At 49.7% G+C, this 24,893-nt stretch overlaps 2 protein-coding genes across 2 annotated transcripts in view; both read left to right on the top strand.

Annotated features, from left to right (window-relative positions):
* Positions 1 to 24,893, top strand: part of ZFPM1 (zinc finger protein, FOG family member 1) — a 228,761-nt gene that overhangs the window by 128,590 nt on the left and 75,278 nt on the right. The window lies entirely within an intron of this gene.
* On the top strand, positions 12,102 to 24,570 carry ZNF469 (zinc finger protein 469; the record flags this gene model as incomplete). Its single annotated transcript, XM_081335570.1, is given in 2 exon segments — positions 12,102 to 22,886; positions 22,888 to 24,570. Coding segments are annotated over 2 exon segments (12,468 nt in total).

Raw genomic sequence — 24,893 nt, 5'->3', positions numbered from 1 at the left:
TACATGAAATGTTCTCTTCTTGAGTCTGCTCTGAAAATGTGCAGCTTGTATTTTTCTACCAGCAACAGGGAAGAAACTCTGCGTGCTGTGGGACAGATGGAGGTCTTCTTCTGTGCAATTGCCCATTGCCAGAGGTATGTTGTGCCCGTGTCAAGACATCAGCTGCCCACCAGCAAACTAAGGCTGCCTTCGAGCTGGTTCAAATCTCTTGCACTCGTTTGCCCAGATTTTCTCGTACTTGAAGAGGTCCGAAATACACCTCTCACTTAGCTGATAGATTGGGTGATCAAGATGACACCCCTCACGATTCAGAAGGATTTTCAGAAGAGATGACCCTTTGTTATCTGGGCAGGGAAAGGAAGGGACAAAGGGGAAGGCCTTTTCTTCCAGCTTCGTCTGAGTTGTGCAAAATTTGCACCTTCTGGTCAATTGCGCAGCCTTTTGCCTGATCAAGATAGCTGAAGCTGTTGCATCTCCTACAAACTGGCCTGGGGAAGAATTTCAGAGAATGGCAGCCTCTCCCCAGAAACGGGATCTTCATCTGATACTAACCCCATTAGTTTTCGGGCACTTGCCAAAACTAATGCAAGTTTTGCTTGCAAGTAATCTTGCTCGTCAATCTGAGTTTTATTTCTGAGTTTTATTGTAGCTTTCTTCATTGCATCAGTATGAGATTTTCTTCTGCAGTCTGTTGTGTTCTTTGTTTTATGATGACCTGACAGAATAATGTGCTTTTTGCGGTAACCGTAATCTGGATTTTATCGGGAGAGTTTGGGCAGATGGCAGATGGACTGTGATGTCCTGTATCACTTTGCGTTGAACTTAGGCCCTGTTCTTACCTTCCTGGACCTTCCCATTTTTAAAGGGAAAAGGCCAGACATTGGTGGAGTTTGATTATTTTCATGCATTTATTTATTAACTTTACATACTGCCCATCTCACTACCCAAAGTTATTCTGGGAGGCTGGAGTTGCTTTGGGATTTTCAACACAGTAAGTTCAAGCCTGGACAGGCATTTCAGCCATTAAGAAAATCTCAGGGTTTTTTTTTGTGTAAGAATCTGGGCCATCTGGAAGGAAAATTCATTGTTGGCCCAAAAGCAAAGCTGAAGGGATTGTTCTCTTCTGCTCACCTACCTGGAGAATCTCCTTGTAGTTGCTTGGACCACCTGGGCACCATGCGTTCACCCTTTGACCAGCTGGGCAGTGCCAGCCATTCTGTGGCATTTCGAGGCTCGCTTATCCCAACGTAAGGCTGCATCCTAGCCATTCTCCGCCTTCTCAAGTTGGATCTCCAGGGGTAGCCGGTGGGTGCCACGGTTTTGACTCAGGAAGGACCCCTCTCTGGCCTGACACTTGGGATAAGGGAGGGAAAAAGTGCTGGTATGCTGAGTGTGCTCCTGCTCTTCTCCTGCTTATCTAGTAGGTCTGCCCAGCTGGGTAAATACATCTTGAAGAGATCCCAAAACTCTCAGTGCGTTAGGCTGCGATCGGTTGCGTATTTGGCTCTTCTGCTCCTGAACAAACACGCATGGCCTTCTGTTGCAAGGAGTAAAGCTTTTGTACTTTGAAAGGGCCATCCTGTCTGGGGGCAATGGGAGGTGAGCATCCAGCTCAGGGGGAGGAAATGCCAAGTTTCAGAATAAGAGAGCTGGGAGGGACCTTGGAAGCTTCTAGTCCAACCCCCTGCTCAAGCAGGAAGCCCTAGACCAGGGCTGTCAAACTCCGTTTCATTGAGGGCCGCATCAGCATTGCGGTTGCCCTCAAGGGGCCGGGTGGGCGTGGCCAGGGTGGGCGTGGCCTACCGGATGGGTGTGGCTATAGTGTGTATTGGCCTACTGGGTGGGCGTGGCCAGCTCTACATCGTTCGCATCAGGGGTGCCTACGGGGGCCTGGGCAGGAGTGGGAGAGATCTGAGGGTCTCTGGCAGAAGGAGGGTCTCTGGACCGGGGCCAAGGCAGTGGGGGCCGGTCCCTCACTATTTCCAGGATGGCTTCACGGGCCGCATGAAACCACTTCGCGGGCCGGGTCCAGCCCCCGGGCCTTGTGTTTGACATGTCTGCCCTAGACCATCTCAGACAAGTGGCTGTTCAGCCTCTTCTTAAAAGCCTCCAGTGATGGAGCAGCCACAACCTCTGGTGGCAAGCTGTTCCACTGGTTAATTTTTCTCACTGTCGGGAAATTTCTCCTTAGTTGTAGGTTGGTCTTCTCCTTGATTAGTTTCCATCCATTGCTTCTAGTCCTGCCTTCAGGTGATTTGGAGAATAGGTTGACCCCCTCTTCTTTGTGGCAGCCCCTCAAATATTGGAATATTGCTATCATGTCACCCCTAGTCCTTCTTTTCATTAAACTAGAGATACCCAATTCTTGCAACCGTTCTTTGTATGTTTTATCCTCCAGCCCCCTGATCATCTTCTCTTCTCTATGCTTTCTAGAGTCTCAGCACCTTTTTTATCTCGTGGTGACCAAAATGCAGTATTCCAAGTGTGGCCTTACCAAAGCCTTATAAAGTGGTACTAACTCTTTCATCGGGGCCTTGATTCAGTCCTGACTCCTGATCAAGCTAGCAAGAAGGAAGCCAACTTGGGAGGAGGAGAGCAGGCAAGTCTTTGAAAAGGAGCGTGTTTGGGTTTTCTTTCTTGAGTTAGCAACATGTGGAGGAGGAGAAGATTAGAGGGTGCTGGTGCCTCCCTTGTATGTTGAGGTCAGGCCAAGAGGTGGAGAAGAGAGTCTGTCTCGTTTTGTTTCTCGTTGCAGCAACTTCCTTCAGCATTTCCTTGGCATTTTCTCTCTGGAGCAAACTAAAAAACGAAACCCACAAACACACACTTGGCCTGAGTGTGCCTGGCCCTTCCCGGTGTGTCCTCAGAGCGAATCTCTTTGGTTCTTATTTAGCACGTCTGCTTGATTGGAAGACAAGGAACAGACCATGATTGAATGTTGGAAATGCTGCTTTAGCCTGGCCAGTCACGGGGTTGTGTTAGTGTTTTGAATTTCTAGATTGGACAAACTGTAAGATGCCCATCATCTTTTTGGAACTGGATGGCCTTAGCAAATCCATAAATTAGTACATACAAATTATTTTTGTGCCAGCACCATTGCATTTAGCCTTGCCATGTGCTGTTTTCTTGCCCTTCCAACATTGAAGGAAGGAGAACGTGTGGGTGGATTCCTTGTTTGCTTGAGAGGTGTGGTGCTGGGTAAGAAACAGAATAGGCCCAGAGCAGAAACCTACAATCTGGATGGAAACACAATATTTCTGAAGAAGCAGATGGAAGCCAGTTACTTAAGAACTTGGTAAACTAGTCGCTGGATCCGAACAAAGCAGTAAAAATAGCTTAGCCCTTGCTAAGCCAAGAATAGACTTAATTTAGCTGGAGGGTTGCAAATTCAGCATTGCCAGAGTTTAGTCACCAGGAATCTGTTAGTGGGACCAGGCTGTGGTGGGGTGATCTGGACATTGATAGCTGAGGAAGGGATCCCTCCCACTGTGGCATAAAGTAGAGCCCATGTCCAGCCATTTGCATCTGCTGTTATTGTTATTTTATTCCTGAACTGTCTTCCCCCACCTGGAGCCTTCCAGATGTGTTAAGATTGTTCCAACACATCTGGAGGGCACCAGGTTGGAGCAGAGTATGCTTTCTCCCTCCCCACTTACACTGCTCAGGAAAAAAGTGGATGGATGGATGATGATGATGAAGATAGAGATAGATAGATAGATAGATAGATAGATAGATAGATGATAGATAGATAGATAGATAGATAGATAGATAGATAGATAGATAGATAATAGACAGACAGACAGACAGTGATAGATGATAGATGATAGAAGATAGAAGATAGAGATTGAGATAGATAGATAAACAGTGATAGATGATAGATAGATAGGTAGATAGATAGATAGATAGATAGATAGATAGATAGATAGATAGATAGATAGATAGATAGACAGTGATAGATGATAGAAGAGATAGATAGATAGATAGATAGATAGATAGATAGATAGATAGATAGATAGATAGATAGATAGATAGATAGATGATAGACAGACAGATAATAGAAGATAGATAAACGGATAGATGATAGTAGAGAGAGAGAGAGAGATAAACAGGGATAGATGATAGAAAATAGAGAGATAGAGAGATAGATAGTAGGCAGAGAGGCAGGCAGGCAGGCAGATGTTTGGAAAAGCAGCTGCCCCTTCCAGAAGCTTGGCACCCTCCCCCGCCTACCTCCAGATCACCAGGCCCAGCCTGCCGGAAGCCTCAACTGCTGCCGCTGCTGCTTTGCTGAAAATACTTCTTTGGCATGCCTCGTGGCAGCAAAAGGAAAATATTTTCACAGTCCCCATTCTTTGGCCCTCTGAAATATTCCATTTTCATTTTTCGTGGGATGGAAGAAGAAAAACACACAGGGCTTCAAGGGAGGGGACTCGGCCTGAGGGGAACGGAGCCGCCCAGCCGAACAGTGGCTGGGCTTGTCTGGCTGATGAATATCGGTCTTATTCCTCCGGCCTCTGGGATGGAGGTCGCCTGTTTCCAGAAACCCCAGGCATCCCTAGCATTTCCCTTCCTCAGATTTTTTTGGGCCAGGCTGGTCTGTGGCGTGCCATTGTCAGAAGACGCGGGTTGCGTGAAAGGCGGGCTCTGTGCCGCCGGCCCTTGGGGCAGCTTCTGAAGACTGGCCTGTCCCGTCCCGTCCCTCGGCTGCACGAGAGATGCCCCCAGACAGAGCGCCCATTCAGGTTTTCTTCCAGGGAGGCCGAGGAGGGGAAACTGCCAAGTGGCCTTCCCCTTCCTGATCTTCCTTTGGCTTCCACGTTTCAGCCCATGTTTTCCAGGTTTGTGTAGGGCGGCGGAAGGGGGCAAGGCGGGGGCAGAGGTGGCCGTTGGAGCTGTCTCCTGGACCCAGGGCTTCCCCAGACAGCCCCCTCCCTCACCTCTGCAGGCTTTTCCTGGCTGGGAAGGATTCCCACTCCTTCGCCTCCCCTTCCACACGTTCCTGGGATGACTGGCAGAGCAGTAAAGAGCAGTGCGGCTTCTGTGCCATCTGGGAAGCCCCTTCCTGCCGCTTGCCCAGGTTCGGTCTCATGAGTTAGACTGGGGAGTGGTCAGTCAAGGTAACGAGCCTTGGAAAGAAGCCCCCATCCCACCCCTGGACCCTCCAGAAGGGCTGGCCTGCCCTGGGCACTGGGCACTGACAGCAGAACAATGGGGACCCTAGACCGCCGTGTCTGGAAGGCACATTCTCTAAACACCTAAACGTCCTTGTACTTGGGGGATCCAGTCCTTCCTTCCTTCCTTCCTTCCTTCCTTCCTTCCTTCCTTCCTTCCTTCCTTCCTTCCTTCCTTCCTTCCTTCTTCTCTTTTTCTTTCTTTCTTTCTTTCTTTCTCTTTCTTTCTCTCTCTCTCCCTCACTCCCTCCCTTCCTTCCTTCCCTCCCATGTCTTTCTTCTTCTCTTTCCATTTTTTGTTCTTCTCTTTCTCTTTTCTTTTTCTTTTCCCCTTTCCTTCTTGTCTTCTTCTCCTTCCCTTCTCTGCCCTTCTCTTCTATCCTTTTGCACAATATTAGCACAATAATGGCCCAGTGTGTGTGTGGAGGGGTGGGGGTGTAAACCCTAAATTTAATTTTATTTCAGTTACATTTAATTAAAACTGAATGTACTTGATCCTATTCCTCTCCAGTTTTCTACGTATTTCATAATTCCTTCCCTCTCTCTGGGATTCTCAGTGGCAAGGTTTGGGGGCCCTTCTGCTCCTCTGCGGCAGAAGTACGAGAGTGGCTCCTTTTATCTAACACCCTCCCCACCCTCATCCTGTGCGCCTCCCTCTCTCTGCCCCTCTTTGCCCCCACCCCAAACGTCTCTGACTGGTATCCAGTCTCTCTCTCTGGGTGTGGGCGCAGGAAGCCTCCCTGTGTTCTCTCGAAAGTGCTAAGCTGCATTTATCAGCATTTAAGCCTGGCCTGGCACCACACCAGCCTTTAAAAGTTGCGTTTGGCCCTGGCGTTGAGTTCCAGGCAGATGTGGCAGGGCTGGCAAGCTTAGCAGACACGAGGAGTTGGCAGGACGGGGCTGGCGGGGCCGTCGGCATTCAGGGCCAAGCAGCAGGCACTGCCCGGCTGAGTGGCCCTGCAGGATTAATTTGGAAGAAACTGATCAATAGCAGAGCAAAGAGGGCGGGTGGGAGAGAGGGGGGGCGCCTGCATCCCCCCCCCCCCGCAGAGACTGGTCTGGGTGCCATAGATTCAAACACTGTTTTTCAAGGGGAGCGGTGATAGAAGAAAATCAAAAGTGGGCTTGCTGCAAATTATTTGGGGAAACAAAAAGGGCTTCTTTAAGTAGGGAGCAGAGGAGAATTTGAAGAGGTGTGTGTGTGTGTGTGTGTGTGTGTGTGTGTGTGTGAGAGAGAGAGAGAGAGAGAGAGAGAGAGAGAGAGAGAGAGAGAGAGAGAGAATGGATCGTATAAAGCAGAGGTTCCCTTCTGCAAAATGTTTGTGAAAATTGTAAAGGTGATACTAACGTGTACGTTGCACTGGATTCTTTTATAAGCCTGAGCAACCTTTAGAAACAATTTGCAGAGTGGATGTTCTTTCTATGTTTTGACAGCCCAGTCCGGGTTTTGGGGCACCAAGTGATGCATGTTCTCCATCCCCTTTTAGCATTCCCTGATAGAAATTTCAGGTCCACAATCTGAGGGGCTCTGCAGGGGGGGGGGGGTCACCCTGATCTCTCATCCTAAACTTGGCCTGCAACATTTCACTTCCTCCTTGGTTGTAGTTCCTGGTGCATAAATTCCATCCCATCGTTGCAGAAATGCCGGGCAGGCTGGAATTCATTCCTGTGCAAACCTGGTTGGTTGTTGTTAAACGGTGGGAAGATGCTGCAAAAGCTGTTGGAAAGGAGAGAGGCTTTTAAGGGTTTTGTTTGAGGGTTCTAGCCACATCTATCTATCCCGACCCCCTGGACAATCCTGAAACAAATCCATCCCCCAAAGTTTGATTTTGAAAAGTCTTGACGACTTTTACTCCTGCAAAAGGAGCGCAGTTCTCTAATTAACAAAGTAACAGAACGGGAAGGGACTTTGGAGGTCTTCTAGCCCAGCCCACTGCTTGAGCGGGAGACCTGTACCAGGGTGGGAGGTGGGCTGTCCCCCTTGGGAACTTGAAGACTTGTGGACTTAAAGGCAACAGTTAGGAGTTGCTTTTAAGAAGACAAGCGAGGCTTAAAGTCCCCTGCAGACTGAAGGGGGGGAGTCAAACTTCTGTGAAATTCCACCTGGGAGACTTGAGCAGGCGGGAGGAATAATATCCTTTTATTTCAGCGCAGTTGGTTAAATTAATGGACTGCTGCAAAAGGTTTCAATCAACGGAAGATTTTTTCTCTGAATGGACAGCTCCATTCACAAAATCTGGGATTAGATCAGTTTCAGGTTTGTCCAGCGGACGGTTTCATTCTTCATTTCAAACCGGGAAAGAGAGGCAGCATTCAGCCGGCTTTGTCTCCATCTGCTGGAAATTTGCACAAACTCACAATCACACCAGGCTGTTTCTCCCAGCCTGCCTGCCCTGTCCCGCTGCTGCCCAGTCAGTGTTGCTTGATCAGATATGGAAACCAAAGTTGAAATAAGCGGAGAGGTTTGCCGGACGCGTTGAGGCTGGGAAATGATGGATGAAATGTAGGTCGGCGTTGCTCACTCTGAGGCCTCTTCCCTCCCTCTGCCCTGAAATGCCTTTTTCTGTGGCTGCAACCAGCCTCGCAGCCAGCTCATCTGCAGCACCACTCGAACTCACAACCGACACCCCAGCCCGTTTGAGGGGCGTTTGAGGCTGGGATTGCCTTTAGCCACCCCAGGTCCTTTTTCTGCACGTCCAGCTGTGCAGCTGTGGGCGAATGGACACTCCAACCCCCCCACCCCCACCCTCCTTGGGGCTCAGAGGAGGCTGCGATCTGTGCCTGCAGCCCTGGCCGAGCCCAGTGAAAATTCCTGACCTATTTTTCACCTTCCTTCCAGCCAAGAACGGTGCCTTTCACGGGAAGTGAAGCGGAGAGTCTGCAGAACCCGAGGGACTGAAGCCTTCCAAGGTACCGCTGGCTGACCCAGAGAATCATTGGTGTGGGGGGGTCTCTTCCTTGCCCCCTAGACCCATTTTTATTCTTCCCTGTGCTCCTCTCTCGCCTCCCCATATTTTTCACCTTCTCTGAGTACAGATAGTCCTTGACTTATGACCACGCCTGAGCCCAAAATTTCTGAGGCTAAGCGAGACATTTGTTAAGTGAGTTTTGGCCCAGTTTACGACCTTTCTTGCTACAGTTGTTAAATGAATCACTTGTTAAGTTAGTGACGTGGTTCTTAAATGAATCCGGCTTCCCCCAGTGAGTTTGCTTGTCAGAAGATCGCAAGAGGGGATCCCGTGACCCCAGGATGCTGCAACCGTCATAAGTACGAGTCGGTTGCCAAGCCCCTAAACTTTGATCACCTGACCCTGGGGACGCCGCAACAATCGCAAGCGTGATCGTGTCGCTTTTTTCAGTGCTGTTGTAACTTTGAACGGTCATTAAATGAACTGCTATAAGTCAGGGAGTACATATAAAGACGTTATCCCAAACCGTCCTGCCTCTCTGCTACTTTAATCTACCTCAGCAGCTGCCTGGAAGCATTTTTTCCTCTCTCTTCCATCCTCTCTGTCTCCCCTCCTCATCCTCCTCCTCCTCCTCCTCCTCCCTCCCGTCCTTTTTATTTTTTGCAAATTAAAAAATGACAACAACCCTCCTGGGCCTTTTAAAGAAGAAGAAGCTGGATGTTTAAGCTGTCTAGACACCACAGAAGGGTTGGGAACGGCACTTTACGAGAGAGGAAGCAATTTTTCATAACCTTAAGCCAAAGTTTTGAAGTCCAAAAGCTTCTGTTTAACCTGCCTGGATGTGATTTATGGCTTGGTGAACCAGTGGCTGCTTCTCTAGAAAGGCCGGGATGGGAGGGAAGCCCGCAGGGGGGGCGGTTAGAAGAGGGAAGAAGGGAAGAGCTTCTTTGACTTCTAAGGTTGCTTTCCTTGAGTAAGGAAGCAGAGGGAGGGGGTCTTCCCCCTCTGAGCCAGCCCCCAGTGCCCTCCTCAAGCCTCCTCCGGCGGGTGCAGGAACCTATCGAAGTCAGGCATCTGGCCGAGTTGGGCTTAGGAGATCCTGGCCCAGAGACGCTTGTCTGTCTGTGATCCAGTTCACACGTTGCACCTAAGCCCAAATGGGATGAATTTCATTCGAGATGCTCTCCGACCTGGCCTTTCTGGGAGGGTTCAGGAAACTACAGTGAACCAATCCATGGCTTAGCCTGAGGCAGGATTCTGACAAGCAAGACCAGGCTTGGGGATGTTTTGAGTGCTGTCAAAAAACCCCAACTTTTGTGGCTAGGAAAGGGCAGCGATGCAGCTGAAGGCAAAGCTCCTGCTTGGTTTGCAGGAGGTTTGCATTAAATCATTGCTCGAAGGAGTCAGGAAGATCTTCTGTGGCCGGCAAAGTGGACACTGCTGGACTTAGAGCGACAAGAAGCTTGCCTTAGTTCAAAGCAGATTTCTGGGCTCCCTCCGGTTTTATGTTTTTTTGCTTTTTTAAATTTCTGGGACCTTTTTCCTGTTTACAGTCTGTGCTTATTTCGGCTCTGTTCCCATTTCGGACAGTTTTTGAACTCCAGTGCCTGAATCAGAAGCCAAGCAGTTATTTGTTTTGCTTCCTCTTGCTCTAATGCAAAGTCTGTGATGTAACCATTGTACATTGCTTGGATACCAACACTTTTTTTTTAACTATTTCCAAAATGTCTCCTCTTTGCAGCTTGATTAAGCCTAGCTAGCATAAGGGCAGCCCTTGTGGCCTCAGCGGGGGAATCTTGGCCAGGAATACCCTTGCACATTTAAATTTAATTTTAATTTGAGCAGCCGTGAGTGGGCCAACCCTTACCGTTTCCACTGGGGCATAAACCATGAATTGTGGCGAACGCTGACAGTGATAGCATCAGCGCTGGCTAACAGGAAGGAGGAGCCGGGGGTCTTTCTCCGCTGCCAACCCTGGCCATCTGGAATTTCATTTGGGCAAGCGAGCGTGGAAAATTTGGAATTTGTATTAAAAAGGACATGAGAAGCAATGAGTCTCAAAGGGGTGCAGAAGATGATTTGAGGGAGAGCGGAAAATGAAAATAAAGAGCTTCTCTCTGACGATCGCTGGCTTATTTTTAAGAGTTAAATTAATTGCTGGGAAAGAAGACTGGAGAGACACAAACAATTTCCCCCTCGGGGGCGTCTCGGAGAGAAAATTCTTCTCTTCCTTTCTCCCAGGTTCCTTTTCCTGAATGCACCAATTTGTTCAGATCCGGGGACACGACATGCCCCTCCTAGGCAGCCCAGCCTCCCCACTCCTATCGTGCCCCCCAATCTCAATTATCCCTGCTTTGGACAGGAAGGCAGAGCAGAGAGTGGTGAGGACGGCTGTAAAGATCATTGGCTGTTCCCTCCCTTCCATCCGGGACGTGGCACAGAAGCGTTGCTTGAGCAGGATTGTCCGCCAGATTGGGACACGACACGTCCTCTCCACGACCTGTTTTCCTGGTTCCCTTCTGGGAGGAGGGGGGGCGGCTCCGTGGTATCCGAAGCAGAACATCCAGATTCAGTCACAGCTTTGCTCCATACAGTATTAACCTTGTGAACTCTAAAGCTTCCTCCTCCAGTTATGTATTCAAGATGGACAGTGATTATTATTTATATGTATTTATATGCAAGGGTGTAGGTCTATACATATGTTGTATATAGTATGCTTAAATGTGTGTTATGTATGGGTACACTTGGAGAGCAGGCAACTAAATTTCATTTTTAATGTGTGCCGTTGTGCCCACAGGAAAAAATGACAATAAAGGTTATCTAATATCTAATCTCTAGATGGCAGCTCAGGGCTGCCATCCGACTGTCAGCGATCCAGAGTGCAAAAAGACAAGCCTGCCAGCTCCAGAAATCAGGGGAGGAGCCTTGGGGATGGGAAGGGGGAGCAGAAGCCATAGAAATACACCCAGTTGGGCTTAGGAAATCAAAGCTGGGAGGCAGAGATTTCGCCTGACAATAAGCCTGCAGGCGGAACCCGTCTGTCATCCGCTGCGCCAGGAGAAATATCTGGGGGGGGGGCTGCCACAGCACTCCGCCAGCTTGCCCTGATTTTCCCAGGGGCCTCTCTCTCTCCAGCCTGCAGCTCAGCCCCTTAGCTGCCCTTTCAAAGCCCTGGTCTGGGGCGGCTGTCCTTAGCTCAGATTCACTCTCCTTAGCTAGGACAGGCTGAGCCAGAGTTAACCTAGGCACGGTTCAAGGAATAAACCACAGTTTCTTGGATTTATTTTTTTTATTTTATTTTAATTCCATTTATATCCCGCCCTTCTCCGAAGACTCAGGGCGGCTTACAAACTTAGCAGTAGCCTTCATTCTATGTATGTGCCTGCTTATTAGGGCACAACAAGCGAAGCTGTGAGTCCTCACTGACGAAGGCTTGCATATTGTCCGAAGCCATCTGAACAACGGGGGGCGGGGGGGCGGAGCAGGTTGTGTGAATTTATGAATGAAGGCAAATCTGCGTGTCCCAGGATAATGTTGCAAGATCCAATTTGGGTTGGCCACCAGGACCAGAGGTTTCGTCTTAGTCCTGCTCAGGGAAATTTTTCTTCTGGCAGCTCAGACAAATAAATTTCTGGTCCCGGTGACCGATCCAGATTGGATCTGGTGTGAATTTAGTCCAAGAGTCTGTAAATCTTTGCCTTATTTCTTTCTCCAGAAGTCAGTAAGAAAATGGACCTTAAGCTTTGAACAATGCCTGAGTATTATGAATCCAAAATTTCACGCGACCCAAGTCTCACGTGGACTTTCTGTCTTGCAGGTCTCTCGTGGAAGGAGGCGATGAGTCCTGCCCGCGCAGCCTCCGCAGAGCCTCTCCCGCAGCCAGGATGGACGTAGGAGCTGTTCAAGAGGCGGAGATGCCTCTCGGCCCCTGGAGAAGAAAAGAGAATCCAAAGGATGGGGAATCTTTAGGCTGAGGAGCTGAAGGAAAGGGTTCTTGCTGAACCTGGTCCTTAATGACATCATGGGAGAAACCCAGCATGCTTATGCCACCCGTGATGTTGAGACTGGCGCCCAGGACAAAGTCCTCAGCTTCGAGCCGTTCGGCAAGAAAGATCCGGGTGAAGTTGAAAGCAGGCTGCTCGACAGCTCCAAGTCAGAAGGTCAGAGTGGGAACCATAATGGGACCGACTTGGTCGGCAACAAGGAGAAGGAGCCTCACAGTCAACGGGAAGCTGTGATCCGCCCCCAGAAAGCAGGCAAAATAGACTTCAAGTCCCTCAACAACCGCCCCAGGTTTCCTGGAGCTGGCCCGTGGGGTGCTGCCAAAGGGGACCCCCTGTCTCCCCCCGGAAGGAGCCGGGTGAGAGATAAGAGCAGCAGGCGGGCGGGGAGGAGTGAGCGGGGCCATCAGCAACTCTACCGGCTCACCATCAGCAATGCCAGGCCCAACCCCACCATTGGCATTGCTTATCCCCAGCAGAAAATCACACCACCCAAGAAGGTTGAAGCTGACCAAGGACCGGTCTTGAGGAGCTACAGGTTCCACGTGCCCGGCCTCCCCGAAAGAGATCTGAAACTCCCTGAAGAAGAGCTGAGCTTTGCCCGCTGTTTTTCAGAGGCTCCCACCAGCCACATCGCCAGCAACTATACCTCACAAGCCACCACTGCATGTCCAAACCATGGTTCAAAGATACAACCACTGGTTAGTGTTCCCCCTGAAAATCCTAGCACCAAAGGGCAGCTCTCTTACCTGGAGTTCCAAGTGAATGGAAGTAACTTGTGGCCTTCACCAGACAAAGGCTACCCTAGTGCTAGTAATGGACTACCCAAGCCGAGCCCGCATTGCCTGGGGCCTCTGTCCTTCCAGTACCCCTTCTCCCCCTTGCCTAGCTCAGCCTCAGATCCATTCCAAGGTGAGGCTGACCCCCAAGACTATGTCGACAACATCTCGTTGGCCACCAGTCAGGCTTCTCACGGTGCTTTTGCCTTCCATTCTTCCTCCCGGGACTGGAAGGAGGAAGTTCTTGGCAACGGCTCCTATGACAATGTGGAGAGCAGGACTTACGGGCTGACTCCTCCCCCTGCTCCATTCCTCCTGCCGCAGACGCCGGGACACTTGACGTGCTACAAAGGAAGGAATGGGCCTTCCCCTGACCACAACGGTGCTATCTCTCCTCCTGGTGCTATTGACCAAGTTCCAAGCACTTTCCAAGAAAACCAAGCTGTTTTCCCACCCAGTTTACATGCCTCAAGTACGCCAAAGGCTGCGGGTAAGAGGCATTCGTCTTTGTCGAAAGACGGCGTAGCTAGTCAAAGGATACTGGATGTAGGCAGCTCTCTACGAAGGAACGGGCTACCAGTTACCCTCCCGCAAGTGCACTTTCAAAACAAGGCTTTCCACGAAGCGTCCAGCTTGGTGCCTTTTGAGAAGAGCCTCCCCAGCAGCGTCCAGGCCCACCCCCGGCTCCTGCAGGCCTGGGAGGGAGGCAAAAAGACTTACTCCCCTGTGGAGCCAAGCTCAGCGGGGTGTGCCAGTCCAGAGGGCAGCCAGATCTCCTTTGGGCACCATGCGGGTCTTGGCAAAAAGGCCTGGCAGCATCTGCCTCTCCCCTGCGGGGTGCCTGGCCAGAACAGACTCGAGCTGTCCAGAAAGTTGGCCAGCCAGAAGCCCCTTTTCCCCCTCAGCACCTCAGAGTGGGAGGGAGGCAGGAAGCTGCCCCAAAGCCCCACCAGCTACCCCAGTAAAGCCCTGGTGGCTGAGGACCTGTCCCCTCCGAGCTGTAGCTCAGCCAGCAGCCTCTGTTTCGAAGGCTCAGCGGAAGTGGAGACGTCCAAGAGCAAGGCTTTCTTCCCCAGCGTAAGCCCAGCACGGCCTCCCATCCCGTCTCACCACCCACCCAGTCCCAGTTTAGGACTGCCACCCTCTACCTTAACCCCATCCCCAAAGGGGTCTCCTCTCCCGTCCCCCACCCCCAACCTCAACAGCAGCTGCTCCTCTCCCTCCCTCACACCCAGCAGCCCTCCAGGCCACAGCTTTGAAGATGAAGCTGCCTTGGCTGCCTCCACCTTCTTCCACCACCAAGGTCACCACCCAAAGGATGGCAGTAAACCCTTCCAGGCCTCAGAGCTGCTGGGGGCCAGCTCAGTCCCCTACCAGATGGCCAACCCTATCAAGGCCTTTCACCAGGAACTCCTCTACAAAGGCGTCTCCGTGGACAGCCATTTCCCAAAATCCAATGTGGAGGCTTCCAAAAGGTCCCCAGAGGGTTTTGAGAGTGAGCTGCCTCCACCACCTTACCCATATTCTTCCTCCCGTCACTTCCTGGCCAGCTCACTGAGCAGCACAAGTCTTGACCAGCTGGATGTTTTCCTGACCTGCAAGCAGTGTGATCAGAACTTCAGCAACCTTTCCTCTTTCTTGGAGCACCGTCAGTTCTGTGGCTCTCACATGGTCCTCCAAGGTCAGGCCAAGGACTCTTCCCGAGGAGCAGAAGTCAAGAAACAACATCATGCCTCTCCTGAGTCTGCAAAGCACACCCAGACTAGTCTGGGGGTGCTCCTTCCTCCAGATCCTCATTTGCAACTGCTTGCTTTGAACAAGACTATGGACTTCCTGGTGGACATAGAGGGTAAAGGTGAATCCAAAGATGATCCTCTGAAACTGAACCAGCTCAATGGCTTTCCCGGAAACTTCTTGCCACTCAATACTTCTGACTTGGAGATCGATGATGCTAAGCTAGACAGTTTGATCACTGAAGCTCTGAATGGACTAGGATACCAGTCAGATAACCCTGAGATTGACAGCAGCTTCATAGATGTGTTTGCTGATGAAGACCTGGTATCTGTGAAGGCCACTAATGCCGGTGGGACACCTTTCAAAGCAAAAGAGAACTTGACTTTAGGGAAGAAAGCCAAACATGTAGGTATGGATGAAAGCATGAAAATGCTCAACTGCTGTGACAACCATCCTAGTGGGGAGCTGGCCAACAGTAGAACATCAAAGCAACTTAAAGAGAGAGGAACAAACTGGCTTTCAGACTTTGGAGAAGAAAGACATGAAACTTTCAAGAGCAGAGAATTGCCTCTGAATAAAGCCCTAGAGCCAACAATATTTGGGGCAGCAGAAGATAACACAAGTGCCCAACGGAAAGCAGGTAAGAAGAACAGCCGTGGTCCATTTCTGCCTATGAAGCAGGGGAGCCAAACTGTGTCAGATTTGAGGCAGACCAAGAACCTTCCCTGTGCTTCTCCAAGGAGTGAACTCAAGCCTGACAGTACCCACAGCTTGGCAGGAAGCTCCACACTGTCCAAGAAAGATGTCAAGAAGAGGAAGCTGCGGAGTGGCAGTTGGAGCAAGGAGCTTATCCATAAAATTGTCCAGCAAAAAAACAAATTCCATAAATTGCACAGCCAGAATAGCAAAGCGGTGTCACTTTCCTTGCTCACAAACCGGTTACTTCCAGAAAAGAAAGACAATAAATTTTGTGAGTATGAATACATGTCAGAATCAGATGAAGAGAGGGTGGAATACGCCAAGCGACACTGTAGGAGAAAGCTGGGCTCCAGATTCAGCGGACGGCTCAGAAGCAGTTTGAGCAGAAGGAACCAAGGAAGAGGAGGGAGGGAGAAGGGGACAGAGCCAATATGGAGGTATGGTCCCAGAAGAGGACAGGAGAAACCCCAAAGACTTGCAAACAAGGAGCTGGAAAGGACAGATGGTCCTGTAGCAAGAGTGAGGAGGAGGAGCAGTCGGTCCTCCACAAGCAGCTGCCAGAGTCTGAGCATGTCCAGTGAGACCAGCAACAGCCCCCAGAGCACTGAGAGGGGGGATTCAGACACTGAAAGAGAAACTGAACAGAGGAAACAGTTCCTGCAAATTTCCAGATGTGTTGGACCACTTAATGTTCCTGAGAACAAAACCGTAAGAAGAAGCCACAGTATGGGTTCCGACTTTCCTGGAACGCCAAATACGGTCGACCCACCTCAAACTCAGCCAGTAGATAACCAGAAATTTCAGACAGCCAGTCCAAGCGTTTCCCAGGACACTGCCCTGAATCAAGATGAAGGGGTGCTACAGAGCAGAGAGAAGCCACATCACCCTGAGGCCACAGCTGGAAAAGGTCCCACTGTGCTTCTTTCTCCTGAAGGTTCTGACCAGTACCACGGAGCCTTCTGTTGTGACATTGAAAAGCCAAGGGTGATGCCAAAAGACGCAGATGGGGCAGCGGGCCATCACTGCCCTCAATACGTTGCTAATAAAGAAGGGGTCTTGAAAAACCCAGTGGAAGAACTCACTGGTCCTCCTTCCGTGGGCAAGCACAGCATTCCCAGTGAGAAGAGCACCAGCTATGAACAAGTGGACCTCAAGGACCTGAAGAACCAGCAGGAATGCGTTATGCCAATCAGCTGCTTCGGTGACAATCCTGGGAGCGAAGAGATCTCTGGGAAAGGTGTCAACACATTTCTGGATGCTGCCAATGCATTTTATGACTGCAAAGAATTATCCCACAGCTACGAGACGCCGAGTCTGTTCTCAGGGCCTGCAGCCATGGAGCCTCCCCCTAACGATAATGCGTACTTGTGTCAGGGAGACTTTGACGTGCCCTCGTTCAAAGAGAAGCACGATGGCATCCTGCCCTGTGAATCAGGTAATGCCCAAAGTAAGGTCCCCTCACCACTTAATTTTGATTCATCGTCAGTATTTTTAGAATTCCCTATAGCTGAGTTTGATGCCAACTTATATGACAGTGTGGCTTCAAGCAAGGATAATTACATCCCCTTTGAGTGTGCCAGTCATCAGCTTAGCAAGATAATCCCCTTTGACCAGCAATATTCATCTTTTCTGCCAGAAAAGGACTGGACTCTGATGGAGGATGTGTCTCCCATTTTGACAGAAGATACAGCCCAAATTCCTAGATTGTCTGTTGAAAAACCAACAGCAAAGAGGCACTCCAGTGAAATCAGCGCCTTGTCTCTCTCCAACCAGCTTTCTGACTATAACGTGCCTTTCATGAGTGGTCTATCAGAGGATGAGCTGGAGATTAAAAGGTTGGTCACTGAGCTTGAAAGCCAGTTGCAAGCCAACAAACTTACTCTGCAGGCATCTGATGAAGACCGAGCTTCAGTAAATCACATCAGCATGGAAGCAAAAGAATCAACTCATGAGTTTTTGTCTTTAAGGCTGGACCAGGAACAAGATGGCAAAGGATTATTTCTCATGGAGGCTGAGTATGAGAATGCAAAGCTGCTTTCTACAGAACCATTTAGCTGTGAAAATATAGCAAATGAGAAAACACCCCTTCCAGCTTTGGACACCAAGTATGGAAGTCCCAATGACCCTTGGCCATGTGCAGGGTCATTCAGCCTGCTACGGTCAGCCCCAGATTTGATTCTAGTTGGTCCTTGTAGCCCCCAAGGGCACCCAGACAAAATTGCTGAAAATCTGAAGGATATTGAAATCCCTGCCGAAGTTGACTTTGGGGAAATAAAAAATGCATCTACTAGAATCCTGCCAGATTCATGCCTTGAAGAGATATCAAACAGCTCCAGAGCTCCAGACTATACTGAGCAGGTTATACAAAGTCCTGATTCAATCTTTCCCCAGTCTCTGGAGGACAGTGATTTAAATTCACACGAGAATTTGCCACTGAGACCAGATGTGTTCCCAAAGCTACTCTCAGAGGAGAAAACGTGTGATAGCCCCACTGAGTTAGAATCCTACAGCCATGAAGTTCCACAGTTAGATCCAGACTTGGACTTGCAAGACACTCTAGAATCAGATGAAAACTTGTCTTCTAGCGCACAAAGCAAAAATCCAGAAACTCATCCACCTGACAAGCTAGAAACTACAACTCTCTTCCAGAGCAATGAAGATGAGCATCTAGGTAATAATGAGGAGACTGGAAGTCAAACAGCTTGCCAGACTTTAATGCTGAATGCCAAAGCTGACAATGGAGACAACCCACATTTTGATACGTTGACTTTTTCCAAGGAGGTGGATGGAGAAGTCGTGTTCAAGTCCACCACCCAAGAGAAAGCAGGCAACCCCCTGCAGCAGCTACAGTTGTTTGTGGCCAGGACCGTTAAAAACAATGAGGAAGAGTTGGTGAGTTCATCACTCCCAGCTCAGCATCCTGTGGCTCACCTGACCTCATGCCAGAGCCTTCCTCCAGAGCCAGAAGAGGAGCTTATGGACCAAGAGCAAAATGAAGACGTCGCCAGTGGACCCGTGTTGGGGAACAAGAGAGAGACTCTGTTAAAAAAGACTGAGAAACTAGCTGAGTTTCCAAACAAACTGCTTTCCGAGCCAGAGAAAGAGACGGAACATTTTGATGAATGGGCCTCAGATGTCTCCAAAGACTCAGCCCCATTGAACCCAGCACAATGCACTAATATTGTCCAGCAGCAGCACTTAAAGGTTGAAGGTCTGGAAGTGAACGGCCATGCTACTCGAGCAGATGGTACCTCCCTGGAGTCCGGTGACCTCTCTCCACTCAGCAACTTAGAAGTAGCCTCGGTGCTAAGGGGGGAAAGAACACAGCAGAGTCAAGTTACAGGGCTGGCAGGGCGAGGTCAAGAAGAGAATACCTTGGCATTTAGAGACTGCAGAGAATCCCCCTTAAGCCCTTGGTCATCCGAGAAGAAAACGCCACAAGGTGCTTTATCAGCCGTGCTCCAAGTACATGTTGGCTCTTGCACTTCTTGGAACTCTGGGGACGAAGAGTTGGGGGCTGCCAAAGTCCACCAGGTAGAAGAGAGTGAAGATCAGCTGCAACATCTGCAACTGAACATGTCCTTGACTCCCATCTATTCCCCTGAAAGTCAAACTGAGGATGCTCATCTCCTGCGGGGAAATGACTTCTCTTCAGCAAAGAGCTCGGGTTCAACAGAAGGTCATGAATCGGAGAAGCAAGTCAGCTACTACGCAAAAGCCTCTCAGGCTGGACTTTCTCTGGATGTTGGCTTTGCTGATCAGAGAAAGATGCTAAAAACAAGCAATGCTACAGGCTCTGACTTTGGAGGGATTCCATCTGAAGAGAGCACCAGTCAAATCACTGCAGCAAGTGAGCAAGCTGCCTTTCTTGCCTGCAGCTTCCCCTCCATTGCAGAGCAGAGTGCAGTTCCTCAGCAGAGCCCACCCGGAGAGAAGGGATGTGCAGAAACCCTTCCATGCTTCCCCTCCTGTGATGCCATTTCTCACCTGTCCCCAGATATGCCTGGTGCCCTGGTTGAAGACCTCAGCCATGACCTGCTGAAACCTCAGAAGAAGGTCCCTCTGGGCTACTCCCCATCTCTCTGCTCCAGCAAAATAGCATCTTCCACTGCTAAAAGAAACAGACCTTTGAAGTTGCAAATAAGTAACTGCAAATCCCCCAGCAAGCCCCCTCTGAAAAGCAAGAAACATTCTGAAGAGCTCTCCAAGCAACAACCCAATGAAGACAATGGCATGTTTTCTGCGAGGGGCGAACCCAGCGGTCCTCAGAAAATATCCATACATGATGTCTTGCTCAACCAGTTTCCATCAGGAATTGATTCTGTTGAGCTCAGAGGTGGAGTCTGTAATGAAAATGTGTCATCAACATCAAAACCGCACGGGGCAAAGGACATCAGAAGAGTCCTCCCGGAAGAAAGTAAAGATCCATGTCATTTGGGATATTTCCAGAACAATGTTGATGTTCAAGAGATGCCAGTTGTCCTTCTGATGAAAACAGCTGATGACACTAGTCAGATTCCACCAAGGGGATCCCCAAGTGACCCACAGGATCTAGAAAATAGAAGCAATTTGGGGAATGAAGACTCTGCATTGAATGGGAATGTGAAAAAATCGTCTGACTGCATGGAAGAATCCATTCCTGAAGATCAAATCTTAAGAAATGATCCTAAGGCTGGACAATCAAAAGCAAGGAAGAAGAAAGGGTTGCAGATCACTTGCGATATTTGCTCCACTTCTTTTAGATCCAAAACTGGGTTGATGAGACACAAAGCTGTGAAACATCAGAAGAAGGAGAGTGTTGCGTTGCCTGATGACAATTCAGCTCCCTTGGGAAAAGCATTAAAGACAAGCAAAGTCTTCTCCAAGAAAAACATAAAGCCCTTCGTCCAAGAGAAATCCAGTAACTCAGAGCTTTCCAAAACCGTAGGCCGGTCTTTTTCTAAAACCTGCGGAAGGCAAAAGAAAGAAGCAAAAGCACAGAGCCAAGAAGGTATTATTAGCAAGGGACCCAATGGCCCAAATGCGATTTCATTAGACATCACTCAGGAATTCCAAACGGCAGAGAAATCAGATGGGTCCGAAATCCAGTCTAGAAAAAACACAAGTACAGAAAAACCGGTCAGATTGGTCAATACCAAAAGATCAAGGAGCTGCACAAAGCGAAAAACCAAGGAAAAACCGAGGAAAACAGAAATGACGTCAGACAAAAGTGAGGTCACCGTCTCTTATCTTCAGGAGTCTGAGGTCCCTCCAGCTCATTGTAACACTGCTGGCATCACCCGTGACCACAGTCTGACCACTCTCGCAGAAGAACCTGGGAATGGGCCAGAAGAGCAGATCCAAGCGTCTTTGCCACCGCTTCCTCCGCAGCCCTTGACCAACCCATTGGAAAACACTCTTGAGGAAATGCCCTCAGCTCAAAGGACGGCTGGACCACCCCTTCCTCAGAATGCAGGGGGCCACAGCGAGGAAGGGGAAGCGCTGGGACAGGAGGAACATAGCCAGGAGAGATGGCCAAGTGGATCTGTGAAAGAAGGTGAGGATGAGCTGACCCAGAAGCCATCAAAGGAGGGTTTCTCAGAAGAGATGAACGGTACAAGTCCAAATAGCCCATGGCAATACCTCACGAGCCCCAATAGGCTTTCACCGTCCTGTCCTCCTGGAACTGCTCCTGAAACAGGTTCTCCTAAGCCCACATCTGAGAAAGCATCAGACACTCCTTGTTTTGCGACTCCAGAGCCCTGGAAGAGGGAAGAGCTGCAGCCACAGGATGGGGAGTCTGCTGTTGATCCTGTGCCGAGCTTGTTTGATGATGACTCCACATTTTCACAACTTTTCCCCAGAAATGACGAGTTTGCCCGTAGAAAATGCACACGTGTGTATGGGAAGCGCTCCAAAAAGCCTAAAGCTGTTGCAGAGATAATTGCAAAACCAGAAGGCACACCAGATCCTTTTACGATCCGCATGGCTTCTGATCTTGGTGAAAACAGCTCCTTCTGTGTTACCCGGGAAGATCCTTGTGAATATGACACGATCTCCGTTGATGATGCTTTGATGCTCAACATGTGTCATGGGAGTAAAGCAATGAGCGGTGAAGTTAATTCCAGACCTAGCAAAGAGACAGCCCAGCAACTGGATACGGGGCAAAAAGAAGAAGTGAAAGACTTGAAAAACAGCAGCGTCTTCCTCTGCAAAGAGAGTACAACTGGGTCTCTTCTGTGCTTTAAAAGCTGGAATAACCCTGAGAAAGCAACAGAAAATAATTCTTCTGAGGGGCCATTGCATAACTCATCCATGCAGCTTCTGTATGGGCATTCAGGAGCGGAAGACAACCCAGAACTGAAAGAAAAGTCCTACAACACCAAGGAAAAAACATTATCTGCATTTCCTACCATTGACATGGAGATGTTGAACATGAAATTTGAGACAAGCGATGTCTGTTTCTGCACCACTGGAGAAGATCAACTGAGTCCCACAAAGCATGATGAAGGTTCCTTAGGTTTCAAGCCGACTTCACTGTTGCAAGCCAAGCCCGTAAAACGTAAGCTTGAAGAAGGGAAGCCGGGGAAAACCCGTAATGATTTAAATCTCAAGAATAAAGACAAGCAGTATAAATGCAAAGTCTGTTTCCAATGGTTCCTGACTTTAGGGGAACTGGACTTTCACAAGCTCAGTCATAATCCCTCCCCTCCGCCAACATGCTACATGTGTGTCCAGAGGAAATTCAGCTCAAGGGAACAGCTGAGGGACCACTTAAAGGAGAAACACGCCAAGAACAAGGCTGGCCTCTGGGCCTGTGGGATGTGCCTGAAGGAAATCTCTGATGTCTGGATGTACAATGAACACCTGCGAGAACACGCCACTCAGTTTGCCCGCAAAGGCCAGGCTCAGAAGTCAGTCTTGGGCCTTTCTTTCAGTGAAGAAGATGCGGCTGTCACTCATTTCCTCAACTCCATTATTTGCAGAAAACCCAGCAAGTTTTCCAAGCAGGCTGAAGGAGGGAACGGAGCACCTGCTGGTAGCGAGATCAAGGGTCCCAAAGAGTTTTCAGGACAAGAGACAGCAGTCCAGAGAGACTTGCCGGAGATCCCCCTCAGAATCCGGCCCCCCACAGCCTCCCTCAAAGTCCCAGCTGTTCCATCTCCTGACCCAGCTCCCAAGGTCGAAGGGGCCCAGAAGTCGGTGCCCATTCATCCCGAGTGCAAAGACCCATCTCGAGATTGCCACCACTGTGGGAAGCAGTTCCCCAAGCCCTTCAAACTCCAGCGACACCTCGTGGTCCATAGCCTGCAGAAGATCTTCTTGTGCCACAAGTGTCCCATGTTCTATGAGGAGACCAAGGAGCTCCGGAGCCACCTTAGCCAAGAGCATGGAATAGCTGAAGAAGCCGACATCAAGCACACCACCCTGTATGCCTGTGAGCTTTGTGCAGATGTCATGCATGTCATCAAGAAGTCTTTCATATGCAGCACTTGCAACTACACCTTCTCCAAAAAGGAGCAATACGATAGACACATGGAGAAGCACCTGGTGGGCAGCAGCAAGACCTTCCGTTTTCGAGGTGTGATGCGACCGGGGCCCTTTCCAAAATATGGGGAGAAGGACATCAAAGAGGAGAAAGGACATCAAAGAGGAGACCCGTGGAAGAACAGATGCTCCAGCAGTCAAAAAGAAGAAGGTGTCCCACCACAACAACTCTCCTGAACTAGCTTTGCCTGTGCACTTGGATGGAGCCCAAGGATCTCAAGAAGGTAGTCAGTCTCTGCTATCTGCTGCTGAGGCTCTGTCCACAGCTACTAGCCTGGCCATGCCCCCTTCAGCTCAGCCCCCTAAGGAAACAGAAGGCCCAGAAAGGGATTTCTCCAGTCCCCTGGCTGAAAGGGGGACATCTCCCCTTCTCTACCTACTCCCATCCCTTCCTCTTGAGCCCCAAGATGACCCAGGCAGCCCAGAACACATTACTGCACTTTCTCCAGAAACATGGGCACATGCAGAGAGCCCTGGGGACAACCCAACTCTTCTCTTAAACTCACCGAATGCACTTAGCAGTCATCTTGCCAGTGTATCACCTAAGAAGGCAACTGCTGCCCATGAAAAGCTGTCCCTGGCTTATCTCTCTGAGAAGCACAACGATGAACACAACATCCCAGAAAAGGCAATAGTTAGCAGAAGGGTCGAACACAATATAGGGACTTGGGAGAGCCCATATTTAGAAGATCTTTCCAGTAAGGTGCCCAAATTTTCTCCTGGAAACCTGGGGTCTTCAGAATGTAAGTGGTCTCCTGAAATACAGTGGAACAGCGATCCTGATCTGAACGGAACAGCTCCTCAGGAGGCTGTGAGCAAGTTACCTTTGCCAGAAAGCAGTTTTCCTCAGTTACCTCTCAAGGACAAGACATCATTGTCTACGCTACACCGGCCTGCCAAGGAGGTTCCTTCCAAGAAGGTCATGGGTGGCCAGGCCAATGCTGATAACAGCCCTGGTGTCCACTGCTCCCTAGATGGTGCAGAAGAGGTTCAGATGTGCCCACTCTTGAGAAACAAAGCTTTCCCAGAAATGGACACAACTGCTCACCCCAAAGACACCAGCTCCAGTGTTGGCACGAAAGAGACAGAACTCAGTTTGGTCCGGCCAGTGAGTGGCCATCTGCAAGGCGAAGTGGCGAGTGCTCAGTCAAAGAGCCACCATTCTGAGCTGAACAAGTTCCCAGAAAGACCGGCTGTGAATCGGCTGGCCAATCCTCACTCCAAAAAACCAAAGGAACACAACAAGTCCTCCCATCGGGGAAGCCCGGCCTCCCGAGAGAACATTGAAGGAGATGGCAGCAAAAAACGGAAAGGCCGGGCCCAAGATTCTGTGAAAGGCGACAGCATCAAAAAGGCTGACTGGCCCACTACTGAGTTTTCCCCTCGACGGAGGGACACCCATGCCAACAAACAGGCCCCTAAACTCAAGGGGTCTGTGATGGATGGCCAGCTTAGAAAGCTGGGGCTTGACCAAGGCTTCCAGAAGAAGGTAGAGATGGCCCATGCCAATGGAGAGTTGAGGCGCAAGAAGGAGATCTTGGGGAACAAAGCCCTCCACCCGCTCTCAACCAAAGACCCCTCAGCCTCCCTGCCCAGCGCTCTGAACCGCCGCAGAGCTGTCCAAGGTGCTAAAGTCCCCACTTCCCACAGTTACAGGACAGCTGAGTCCCAGACTCACCTCCTAAACCAACTATTTGGGCAGAAATTAACTAGCTTCAAAATTCCTTTAAGAAGAGATACTTCTGAGTAATTTATGAGTGACTTATGGTGATCCTTCGCTGCTTTCATGGGGCTGGTGGGGGGGGCAGGGGGGGAGAGAAATTATCAAAGCATTACATTCATTTGTGTAGCTCTGTTTCTCAGTCTTGCTTAAATGAACTTGCACTGCAGACTCTCAAATAGTTTTTGCTTTGTGTCTTACTAATCTACTTTAATTCACCTGATTTATCATGCAAAGGCTAGAACTTTGATGTTGCCGATGGTTCGTTCTCGCGGACTAAAAACGGTAATCGCTTTGGGCAGAGCAAAGTGTCAAGAGGAAATGTTTTATGGCAGAAGTATTGAGGTTGTAAG

This window comes from Vipera berus, assembly GCF_964194415.1.
Source record: "Vipera berus genome assembly, chromosome: 10".
Classification (NCBI taxonomy): Eukaryota; Metazoa; Chordata; class Lepidosauria; order Squamata; family Viperidae; genus Vipera; species Vipera berus.
This window is presented reverse-complemented; position numbering and strand designations above follow the sequence as displayed.